At 49.5% G+C, this 12,422-nt stretch overlaps 1 protein-coding gene across 1 annotated transcript in view; it reads right to left on the bottom strand.

Moving 5' to 3' along the window:
• Positions 1-1,008: 1,008 nt before the first annotated feature.
• Uck2 (uridine-cytidine kinase 2) overlaps positions 1,009-12,422 on the bottom strand; it is a 63,211-nt gene continuing 51,797 nt past the window's right edge. Inside the window, exons 5-7 of the mRNA XM_036202860.1 lie at positions 8,756-8,853; positions 6,262-6,310; positions 1,009-4,692 (exon numbers count right to left, since the gene is read on the bottom strand). Coding sequence (XP_036058753.1) covers positions 4,553-4,692; positions 6,262-6,310; positions 8,756-8,853 — 287 coding nt within the window. The 3' untranslated portion in view covers positions 1,009-4,552. The remainder of the gene's footprint in view (positions 4,693-6,261; positions 6,311-8,755; positions 8,854-12,422) is intronic.

The following is a 12,422-nucleotide window of genomic DNA, read 5'->3' as shown; positions in this document are numbered from 1 at the left end:
AGTGTGATGGCACACGTCTTTAATCCCAGCACTCACAGAGGATGGGGCGGGTGGACCTCTTTGAGCTCAGAGGCCGGTCTGGTCAACATGGTGAGTTCCAGGCCAGCCAGGGTTATATAGAAGACCCTTGTCTGGGTGGTGGTGGCGGCGCACGCCTTTAGTCCCAGCACTCGGGAGGCAGAGACAAGGCCAGCTTGGGCTACAGAGTGAGTTCCAGGAAAGGCTCCAAATCTACATAGAGAAACCCTGTCCAACAACAACAACAAACAAAAACAAAAACAAAAACAAAAACAAAAAAAAGAAAAAGAAAAGAAAGAAAGATCCTTGTCTGAAAAACCAGCACCACCAAGAATAGAAAGGCTAGAGAGATAGATGGCTCAGCAGTTAAGAGCACTCACTGCTCTTTCAGAGGATCCAGGTTTTCGTACCAGCACCCACATGGTGGCTCACAACCATCTGTAATTCAGTTCCAGATCCAACACTCACTTCTGGCCTCCTTGGGCACTGCATGCATATAGTATACATATATACATGCAAACACTAATGCACATGTATCTTTTAGAAAATAGATATACATATGCCTCGTTCATTTCAGAGTGAGTTATAATGAATGCCAACTTTCTCCCACTACACACCCCCTCAGTTTACTCCATTTAGGTTTCAGTTTCAGTTTCAATATAGAGAAGTGTGTAGGCAACTGGTCGGGGAAGGCAATAGAGGCAGAGGCCACATAAATGACACCAGTGATAACAGAGCTGGCCTCCCGGAGGCCATGGCCCAGTGGTTCACGTGATAGGATGTGCAAAGCAAGTAATATTACGAGAGCTCAGCTAAGGCCTGGAGTCTGCTCCACACACATCCCAGGACCAGGAGGCCTAAACACAGCAGGCTAGGCAAGCACACTTCCTCCAGAAACACAAGCCCTCCCTCCACCACTGAATTCTCACAGCAGGCTCTGGCAGGCTGCTTCTCACCAGACACCACAAAGCAAAGAAGCTGGTAGTTGGGTAGTTTTTGTTCATCTTTATTTACAGCAAAGTACATAGGATGTGGTCGTTATACAGCACTAACGAAGATAGGGCAATCAAAAGCAAAGGGAAGAGACAGCATCTTCTAGGGAAAGAACAGTCTAGGTCTCTCTCTAGCCTCTCACCCTCGCTCCTGAGGAGGCCTGGGTGGGAACACACTGCCTGAGAGCAACAGGAAGCTGCTTTAACATGTCCTTGTCACCTGTGCCTGGCACCATGAGAGCTGAGCAGGCCCAGAGCCAGAATCTTAAAGGGGACTTGTGCACACCAGATGCATCCATCCATTTGTGCCTTTCCCAACTCGCTCTCTTCCTGGTTCTGTCTGACACAAAGCATTCAGCAATCTGCCTGGCAGAAAGTATGAACAGTAAAGGTGACAGAGGAGGCCAGCTGGTCCTCCCCCAAATCACCAGCCTGTATGTACCCAGGACTGACCCTAGTCTCACCCAAAGCTGATCACTCTTTGGAGATTCTTGAACATAAACACAAGTTCCAAAGGCAGTGAAAGACCATTTTCCTGCAAGAAGCTTGCAGTCAATGTGGACACATCTCTGCTTTCAGCTACTCAGGGGCACACCTGACCCAGTTGCCTCCCAAGACAGACAACCCACCCTGGATAGAGCAAGCTGGAAAGCAACTTCCCCATGATCTGAGTAGCCACCATCATAAATAGTTCTGAGACGGGTGACTTGGACACCCCTCTCCCCTCAAGGCCTGGATCGACCCCCTTCCCCAGGGCCTGCTCTACCCACTCTTGATTCCCATCTTTTTCCACACCAGCTTCTGGTTACCCAAAAATCACAGGCCAGCAGGCTTTACATTGGTGTGATGACATGCGAGGCTGGGTCTCTGGTTCCCCAAAGAGAAGTCACAGGCCAGCAGAAGCTGCATTAGTGAGATGAAGTGTGAGGCTAGGCCTTCCTGTGACACAAGCCTTAGAAGTTTGTCCTTAACACTCGGGCCAGACAGTATGTGAGCAGGGAGAGGGAGGCAAGCACCATTGGGCGGCTCTGAAGCCGGGAGGGATTAGTGCACCTGTGATGAATGTTACACAGCGCCACTCAGCCGTGCTTCCTCTCTGAACAGCTAAAGGTCCCCGGATGACCAATGCCATAGTCTCCTAATAAATTTACCTCCAACTCTCCAATGGGATTGGAGATCCAGAACCTCAAGACTCAGACCACAGTGTTTCCTATACAAAGTTCAAGTTCAAATGCACAACTAGCCAAAAGCTGGGCAACCAGAGTGGCAGAGCCTCCATCCCTTCCCTGCACCCAGCAAACACTGCTTTCTAGCCAAGCCAGAGTTGCTTACAGAGTTTCCCCAGGAGGTAGGGATAAGGAAGTCCTGAAGCTGTATACAAGCTAGGAATGGACTGCTTCGAGGTCCTGGAGGCTTGCTTGGTCCCGACACCCAGGCAGATGAGGAAGCGGCTAAGTAAAGGCTCAGAGATGAGAAGAATCCATTTGCCACGGCAGTGGGATAGACAGCCAAGGCACTAAGTGGTTTGGCACCTGGGAGCTTCAAGTAATGTTGAGCGCGCTACCCACCGAGAAGCCGAGGCGCTTGCAGACAGGAATAGATTTCCCATGAGCACATGGAACCCCAGCAAGGCCAGGGCCCTTGTCCTTGGGATCCCAGGCCAGGTCCTAACCTACCTTTTATCTTAGAATTACCATGAATGTGTGAAGTGGATGTGATGCAGACTGTCCCCCAGACACTCTAGGATGTATCTATCCGTCTTGGTGAGTGTGTGCCTTCCCCACAGGTTACCATCATGGGAACGTGCTGCAGAGCCTGCACCATGGTCTCCAGATGCCTCAGGGGAGTGGCAGAGTGCTACCGAGGACTAGGTTCATGTCTTTTAAATAGAAAAAAGACGGAGTTGGAGGCAAATTTGAATCCTGATTGAGGAACTGGGCGGGGCTGAACCAGTGAGGGAGTCTCAGATTGGCTGGATAATAACGGAGAGAGAACCTCAGTGGGCTCTGACAGCTACAGAGGGAGAAGGCTCTCCAGTGTCCATGTGAAGCGACTAAGCATGGGACCCACAAAGTGCAGGATTGGATGGTGACCACCAGCGTGACAGTCCTTGGATCTTCTATAGTTAGGCAGAGACTGAGGTCTCTACCTCACACCTGTCCCTTCTTGTTTGGTCCCCATTTCCTCCGCCTTTCTTCACAGCATGTCAATCAACTTCCTTCAGGCAGGAGTTCCTACCAAGAGGAAGTGTTTGGGAAAGCTGAAAATCTCTACCTCGGGCATCTCTAATATAAAACCCCAGCTTAGGTACCCATGATTTAAATACTCTCCCTTAATACCTTCTAAGAAATACTTCCCGCCTCCTAGCCCTTTCCTGCCCTGCAGCCACCATATTAACATGGTGACAGTGTAATTCAGGAAATCATCTTGACACCACTGCTCTGAAGAGAATCTAAGGTGGGAGGTATAGACTGTCCTTATCTCACAGTATAGCCCCAGCTCAGAAGGGACAAAAGCTATTATCAGCTCCCTGGGTGGAACTCCTGGGGGAATCCTGTGAACAACTGTCAGTGGTCAATACTAGATGTCCTTAACCAAAGTCCAGGCTGCAACGAGCCACTTCCATGTCCAGTAATATGTCCAGGCAACCTGACCAGCCACTTCCCTAGGGGGCAGTTTTCCCTTAAAACCTGCCAAGGGTAACAGTCCCACTTCCCTCCTTCTCTCTCTGTTCCTGAAGGATGAGACCCTATAGAAATCTCCACCTGGAAAACAGATGGCAGAGGAAGAAAGGATTCACAGAGCCACCCAGGCAGCCAGAGCCAGAGTGAGGCAAGAAGAAACGCAGACAGATGGATCTTCCTCAGTGGGTCTCTTCCCTGAGATTGAGTTGAGATCACATTTAATTTCAACTCAAAAAAAAAAAAGACAAAAGTATCTATCTCTCTTGAGCTCCAGTTTCAAGGAGGGGGCATCTGTGTGGGGGAGGGGGGCCGCCTTGAGAGTTGAGTCCCATCCCTACTGAGGCCCATGGTGCTGAGAGCGAGGGACGTCAAGCAATGGACCAATCACCCACTCCCGCTGCTTCCCAGATACCAGAGCACAGAGCCCTGCTGAGTGGGACTCCAGGCCCAACACCCACACACAGGTTCCTGCAGAATACTTATGGCAAACAGCTTTACAGTATTTGTACATTTACACAAAAATAGATCCTTTTTTTATATATAGATATATATATGTATGTATGTATGTACGTGTGTATTTATAACTGGTTACACGTTGGATTCATAATTAGGCATCACCAGTAGTAGTTGGCACAGTTTGTCGCTCAAGCTCAGGGTCAAGTTCTGTTTGATTTGCTGTTCCAAAGTACAAAAAAAAGGAAAAGGGAAAAAAAGAAAAAGAAAATCAAGGCAATTCATCTCCATGGCGTTTTCTTAAATACAGTAATTTCAGAGGAGGCGTATGTACAGATGACCAAAGCCTCTCGACCCTCCTGTGTCTTGGAACTGGGGGCTGGGATTTGGAGTCGGGGCACCGGGTCAATGTGGCCGACTGCTGGATTCTGAAGCCTGCCTCTTGCGTGATGGGGTGTAGCCGTTGATGTAGCCATTGGTCTGCCGCTTGGAGAGCCCTCCATTGAGGATGTCCTGGATGTGCTGCACAATGAGGTTGATGGCCACTGTGGGGCAGAGAGCGACAGTGTTAGAGAGTGGGGGTGGGGGGCGCCGCCCAGGGCACGTGGGCAAGGCTGTGAGAACATGGTCTGCATGCATGGAAGGGCACACAGGAACCAGAGGCAAAGACTTCCAGGAACGTGGCCCTGACCTTCCAGAGCCTCCAAGCTGGGCTCACAGGGCCTGCTTTGTAAAGTATTCTAAGAAGAAAGGAAGTGAGACCCCATGAATGGACACTCTGCTAGTTAGAGTCCCCAGTGGATAAAGCAAGCAACCAAAAAATCGTGTGGATAGACTAGAGATGGTTTTAACACCACCAATCACCTCTAAGTCCCTCGTACTAGGCATCTATCAACTTCCGTCCCAAACAGGGCAACAGTACAGAAAGCTCTGTCTTCCCACAGAAGGGTGAGCTGCATTAGCATCAAAGACAAACTTCATACCTCAGACAATTGAGCAGTGCTAAAGCACCAGGAAACGTGTGCCGTGAGTGTGTGAGTGTGTGCGTGCATGCGTGGTGGGGAGGGGTAAATACGTGTGAGTGTATAGGGGAGCTAAAGGAAGACATCAGTGGTGTCCTTTTCCACTGCTCTCCACCTTATGCCCCTTGAGACAAGAGTCCCTCACAGACCCTAGAGACAGCCAGACTGCAGACAAGCTCTAGCAATTCTGTTTCCAGTCCACACAGGACTAGGCTTACGAATAAACCCAGCCATGGAAGGATTTGGGGGTTGGGGTCTCACCATGTAGCCCTAACTAGTCTGGAGCTCACCAGTTCAGACCAGGCTAGCTTTGAACTTGGAGATCCACCTGCCTTTGCCTCCTGAGTGCTAAGATCCAAACTCTCTTGGGCTCTCATGCTTAAGCAAGTGCTCTTACCCACTGAGCCACCCTCCCAGCCCCAAACAACAAAGGAATACTTTCTGGTAAGATTTACAGAGACTGTGTGAGCTGATGGCCGCCACTGAACAGTGGGCCTATGCTCCTAACAACGTTGGTGCAGTAAAAACCTATCACAGGCTGAGAGCAGATCAACTGTGCGTTCCCTGAACTTGGCTAGGGATGAGAATGGCATGCTTCCTTAAAACATACAGTCAAATGTTTGCTGCTGTGACGAACACACTTTTTAATGAAATGATGAGGTCCAGTCCTACGCAACAGATGAGCTCAGCTACACTGCATTCAAGGCTGTGGGTAGCCATTGCTTCCTAGATGTTCCAAACATTGAAGGACACAGTCATGGAGCCGTCCGACTCATTTTGGAAGGGCAACCCTGGTGTGATGGCACATCACTCTCAATCAGATTAGGAAGAAGCTACACTGAAACCAGGTGGCCAAGTGTCGTTACTGCAGAGGCTGCTGAAGGGAGTCAGCAGCCCTTCATCTCTGCTGGAGATTCCCTGACTATGTCTGCCCCCACACATGGACATACATATGACCAAGGATCTGTTCCCCAAGACTACATCTGTAGACAGAGAAACACCTTTCTGACTATCTCAAGACCCTGTTGCCCAGGTTATGACTGATGTGAGCAGAAGGTATTGCCCACAAGAGGACACCCCACTGGTACTCACCAAGATTGTCTGCACCTCTAGGAATGATCACGTCAGCATATTTCTTTGTCTGTGGAGAGAGATATTTACAACACATTAGCAGGGGCATTCAGGGACAAACCTGAGCCCCTCTCCAATGGCACAAGGTTAGAGCCAGCCAGCCCCGGCAGCAGCTTGAGGCTTTGGATGAGATACTGCAGAAGCCACCTAAAAACAAGGAGAGGTCCAAGGAAGTACCTTCATGGCTAAAATGTGAATGTTAGAAGGGAGGAAGAGGATAAGGAAAAGGAAAGAAGGCTTTTCCTTTGTCAAAGAGGGAAAGCAGGTCTCACTAAGTGGCTGATTCAAAACCAACTCATAATCCAATGCTTACCTCGAATGCTTAGCCCTGATGTCTATTTTATACCCACATTATCCAGCCAGCTTTTCCCTGAGTACTTATTACTGTTGCCTAACATCTGTCTCCACCAAGGACCTGCAGAGAGCATGGCCTTACAACCACACGTGTTAACTGTCTCCAACACCAGGAATACTATCAATTAGAAAAACCACACAAAGGGCTGGAGAACAGCTCAGTGGTAGAGCTCTTGCCTAGTATGAATAAGACCCTGGGTTCTAACCCCAGCACTGACAAAACAAAGCAACAGTCACTACAAATTTAAAGGGGGATCCATTCACCTTGACTTTTTAAGAAGCCTGAAGGGTGACACTATTCATAGCCCCCTCTCGGTGAAGGCCAGAAAAGGCAATCCCCTCCTGGTGACCAGCTTTACTCCATCATTACAGTATTTCACAAAGTAATTTTTTTTTAAATGTGAAACCATCTTGTGTGTGTGTGTGTGTGTGTGTGTGTGTGTGTGTGTGTTTCTCCACCCCCCCCCCCCCCCCCCCATTTACTGAGATTTCATAAGCCATTCTGGAAGTAAGTGTCCTGGAATATGCCCCCAGTTTTTCATACATGCCATGAGTAGTACGCCTAAGTACCCTCACTCCTCATCACTGCTGACCCAGAGTCATGCCAGCCTCGGACCCCAGACCTTTCTCAGGTCCCAACTATGGGAAAATTAAATGGTCTTCCCTGAGCAGAGTGGACAGTGGGGTAGAGCACAAACCTCCCAGAAAACACTTGGCCAGAATCTTCAGCTCCTGCAGCTAAGCTAAACAGCAGAACATGTCAGTGGGGTTCATTCCCAATGGTGAAATCCTTTTGTGTTCTCAGTAAGAGACAAAAGAATGGGAAGGTCCTGGGGTAAACAGATGGAAAGAATTTCACAGTCCCTGGGCCCTGGGAGCCCTTTCTCAGACACCTGATCTCATAACCTAACCTTCAACAGGGCATCAGCCTCCTGACAAATTTCCTCAGACTGACTCAAAGTCCACCAGTCCCTGACAGAAAACCAAGTCAAGCCTGGTGCAAGGCTGAAGGCCTCCTCCTCCTAACAGACTGAAGCAGGCATGGTAATGATTACCTTTTCCAGGAAAGGAGAAAAAGCAGAGGTCATTGATTCTGAAGACCTTCCTAGACACCACTCTTCCCATTGATTTCACTCAGAACCAGCCTAAGGCCCAGCTTCTCTCTCTCTTAATTATAAATAACGAAGGCCTGCTCTGCCGGACCTGAGCTTGCTCAAGCAGGGAGGACACAGTGAGTCAAAATGCTCCTAAATCAAATACTTCTTCCCCAACTAAACCTTGTTCCCCATCTTCATCCATTCCCACAATCCCAGATCCACCCTGGGTCCGGCAGTTCATGTCATATGCCCCATTTGGTCTCTCCCAGGGAGATGTGTTTCTCTGGCTGATTATTAGCTGAGAGCCATCCCCCTTTGATTCTTAGAAAGCCATCTCACTGGGGGAACTCGAGATGCTCTATGGGGGTACAGATGTGCCAGGAGGGAGGCAAGGGAAGAGGATCTCAGCATAGTCCAGCACTTCCCAGATGCAAAGGCCAAGAACAGGTTTCCAATGAACTGCGCGTGGAGCGCCCTCCCTGCAACAGTACTCCAGCTGGCTGAGGTCTATCTCGGGCAAGTTTCAGGTGAAGTCTGATGGTGCCCTCCCAGGCAAGACCTTCAGGAGAAGAAAGATGGCTGGACAACACGCAGCCTGCCACCTCTTAGGACTTCAAGAAGACCGACCACTCAAGAAAGGGGCGTAAGATTCAAGCCAGGGAGACCCCAGCAACCTACAGGCTTTTAACTCTATCCTGAAGGACTACAGCGACGGCTCAGCATCTCTCTAGATGATGAGAGTTAAGTGATCTCGTTGCTCTCACAAAAGACCCAGCATGCGCACGGCAGCTAATGACCATCCCTAACTCCACTCCCAGAGGATCTCCTGCCCTCTTCTGGCCTCTGTGGGCACTGCACGCATGTGGTATACAGACATACACAGGCAAAAAACACCTATGCACATAAAATAAAAATATATACACCTTAAAAAAAAAAAGAAAGAAAAAGATTAAATCATTAAATGTCAAGATGTACATTTAGCAGAAACAAAGAATACAACTCACTGGCAAGCAGAATTCCTCAAAGGCGGGCTTCACGAACGTGATGTACTGAGATAAAATCTGCTCAAGGTCCCTCCCTCTTTCGCTGATGTCCCTCAACACTGTAAGAGAAGGAAAAACAACCATCAGGAACACAGTGCAGGAGGGAGCAACGCCAGGCTCCCGCGGGCCACTTGCCCTAGGCAGGATCAGCCACAGATGCAGAAAAAACCAAGTTAGGTCAGTCTCACTACCATCAAATTTTACCACAGTGTGTCCCCTAACATAAAAGGCTGCCTGGCCAAGACTAGCAGCTTTCTTGTTTCTGGCAAACAAAATCTCAACATGAACCAGAAAAGATCAGGGCATCCCCGGAGAGTCCTGACAACAGGAAGCAGCGGCGCCCGGCTACAGAATGCTGCTGGCCTGTGCAGAGACCCACTGCCGTGGGGTCAGCCAATCAATCACCTGACTCACCCACCCTCTCCTAGGTGGGAATACCAGTGGTGGGGAGGCTCTTTTCTGCTCACCTGGGGCACAGAAGTTTGCAAATAGAACGTTAGTTGGTGAGAAAACTGCGCTCTGGACAAGACAGTGAGCCAAAGCAAGGAGGAAGCCAAGATGGATCCAGATTTACCATCTATCATCCATCATCTTCCCTTCTGGGAAGGGACCTGCAGCAAACACTTTTTAAAATCTAGCTTTAAGGGGCAGGGCATCCGGATTCTGTCACTGTGTCCTGACCTCCCTAAGCCTCAGTTTCCCTTGGAGAAGTGATCTAGGAAGGAGGTCTGGAGGTCCTGTCAATCAACACAGCCCTCTGCACGGCTGCCACTTCAAGGCTCATTATCAACCAGCTAAGTTTTCTCCTGTATCCCCAGAGATTACCGTATATATCAGGTAACTAACAGACTCAAATCTCTGTAAACAAACATAGGGAGATTTGTGAATGAAATTCTGGAGAGAGAGAGAGACAGAGAGAGAGAGAGAGAGAGAGACAGACAGAAAGAGAGAGCGCTATGCCACTAAGAAGTTACCACACACACACACACACACAGACACGATCACACCTGCACACACTAGAGCCCCCTGTGCTCAGGAACTTGTGCCTCCCAGGAATCAGATGTTGCCCTTGGAGTACTTGGTCCTGGGTTTGGTTCATGAGGCATGCTTTTCAGGAAGCTACCCGCTTTAGCACCCTGGGAAGTTTTGCCCTTCTCCCTATGGCGCATGTGTGGGCACACCCCACACAGACGTCCTGCTGCCTACAGACCAGACCTGGTGACTTCGTCTGTTATAAGAGAGGCCAATGGGTCATGCAGGAAGCTCCAGGGCAAAGTGGCATGGCAAGGCTGCTTGGCTCTCTCTATCTAGTGAATACAGAGCTGAAGGAACACAAGCTAGATTTGAGTCCCGTTCCCAGAAACCCCTGCTCCTGTGACCTTAGACAAGTGACTTATCCTCTTTGAATCTTCATTTCCCTTAAACAAAAAGTAGACAAAGAACATCTTATTTATAATTGGGGGAGGGGGGATCTCATGCAGCCTAGGTTGATCTTGAACTTAGATATGTAGCTGAAGATGACCTTGAACTCATACCCATGCCTCTGATTCCCAAGAGCTGGGATTACAGGGTATGCCGCAGTGCTGTGCCCAGTTGTTATGTGGTACTGGGAGATCAAATCTAGGGTTTTGTTCATGCTAGGCAGTCATTCTATAAGCTGAGCTGCATTCCCAGCCCTGATGAAGCTATTATTTAAAGAAACAAGGAGGTACAATCTCCAGCATGGCGGCTGGTAGACAATACGGTCAATAAGCCTACCCTCCAATGGTAACTGTAGCTCTAGCCCAACCAGGGGTGGGGGCGGGGGCTCCAGGAGAGCAGAGGCTGCTGACGGGAAGATCAGTCAATGTGAGGAGGACAAGGTGCATGGGGGGGAAGTGTGTGGGCAGAGGAATCCTGCAGAACACTGGAAAGGTGTGACAAGGTTCAGGAGAGGCCAGCGGGATACAAACACATGTAATGGATATGTTAAAAGGGGGCACATGGCGAAGAAAGGAGACTCCTGTCAAAGAAATGGGGACACGCAACAACAGAGGGCACTGTCACCTAACTCCCTAAAAGCCTTCAGGGAAGTTGTCACCTTAAACGGACTAGGATGGCTCCGTGGCCAAGGGCCAGCTAGCTCACTGCAAGTGAAACGCCCTGCTCCTTGGGTACTGCCAGGAAGCAGAATCAGGCCAAGGGTTGAGTCAGAACAAGATCTTGGCACAAACTGGAAACTCAAAAAAAAAAAAAAAAAAAAACCCACCAACCCAACACCTCCACCCCTACCCCCACCCCATCCCAGCCTGAGCCCTACACATGTGCTGGGCAGGATGGGATCATTCCCAAAGGACAAAGTAATGGGCAGGAAGCTGCAAGTTTGCCAGTTTCCCTGCCCAGCCACGCAGCTCTTCCAAATCCAGCGGTGTTCTTTCACCTCTAAATGCCCATGCCCCACTCTTCCCCCTCCTGATGCTGGAGAAGAGAGGGAAGGCCCTCGGTAAACGCAGTCACCAAAAATAAGGAAGGGGATCCAGGAGGGCCTGAGCCTCCCAGGCACTGCAGGATTCCAAGGCCAACTTCTCCCTTATTGGGATGTTAGTTGTAAGCCTAGAAGTTTATGAAAGACGGGTGGGAGCATGGTACTCCATTCTCTCAGAATATTCTCCAGCCCCACTACTACAACCTACCACTGTTAGGGACTGTCCCCTGCCCTCAGCACCCTGCACTTCACCAAGCATATGCCAAGCATGTTCTTTGTCCTACCTGGACAGAAGGAACGTGTAAAAATAAATGGCATATAGAAAAAAAATCTACCAGGAAAGTGGCTTGGCAGAAGGGTACTTGTAAAGAGCACTGAAATGAGGAGGCAGCAACCTACCCAGACAACAAAGGGCCAGAGAAGACTTGGGGGGCAAGGGTGGGTGTGAGGGTAGGCACCCATGCCTTTAATCTGAACACTTGGGAGGCAGAGGCAGTCAGATCTCTTGAGTTGAGGCCAGCCTGGTCTACACAGCCAGGGCTACACAGAGAAGCCCTGTCTCAAAACCCAAGTTTCACATTCTTTTAAAGATTTCCCATATTCATACAAAGACTCTCTCTCTCCCTACCCCAGGCCAAGAAACGGAAGGAGAATGTGCTGCTTAATCTGCACCATGCTGACCTGATTTGAGTTAGTAGCCAAGACCCATTGCATTTCCAAAGACTTCACAACTGCTCCAAATCTGGCTCTAATTCCCTAGATGCTGTCCTTTCTCCCGCCTTCGAGGTCTCTCTGGGATTGAGGCCCACTTGCTAGACTAGTCAGCCAGTAGAGCACAGACTCCTGGGACCTGAGTCCCCAGGGGCCCGGCATTGATGCGGAGAACAAGATACCAGCCACCCACCTCTCCAAGACTCTGACCTGAGAGGCAGCAACTACCAACTTATGTGCCTGCTGGCACTGCCCCCACATTACCTCTCATCTGTCCCTAGAGGACTAATCTCCAGATTATGTGACAGAAAAGTAAGGTTCAAAGAGGTTAAAACACAACTTGCCCAGGGCCACACATCCATGAGCAGTGGGGCTGGACCTCACCCATCTCACCTGCCTCTGAACTTGTGTTTCTTAATATAACACACTGCCTCTTTTACTCAGGAACCACCA

Source organism: Onychomys torridus, chromosome 11 (assembly GCF_903995425.1).
Source record: "Onychomys torridus chromosome 11, mOncTor1.1, whole genome shotgun sequence".
NCBI classification, from domain to species: Eukaryota; Metazoa; Chordata; class Mammalia; order Rodentia; family Cricetidae; genus Onychomys; species Onychomys torridus.
The sequence above is the reverse complement of the archived record's forward strand: the minus strand, read 5'-3'. Positions and strand labels throughout refer to the sequence as shown.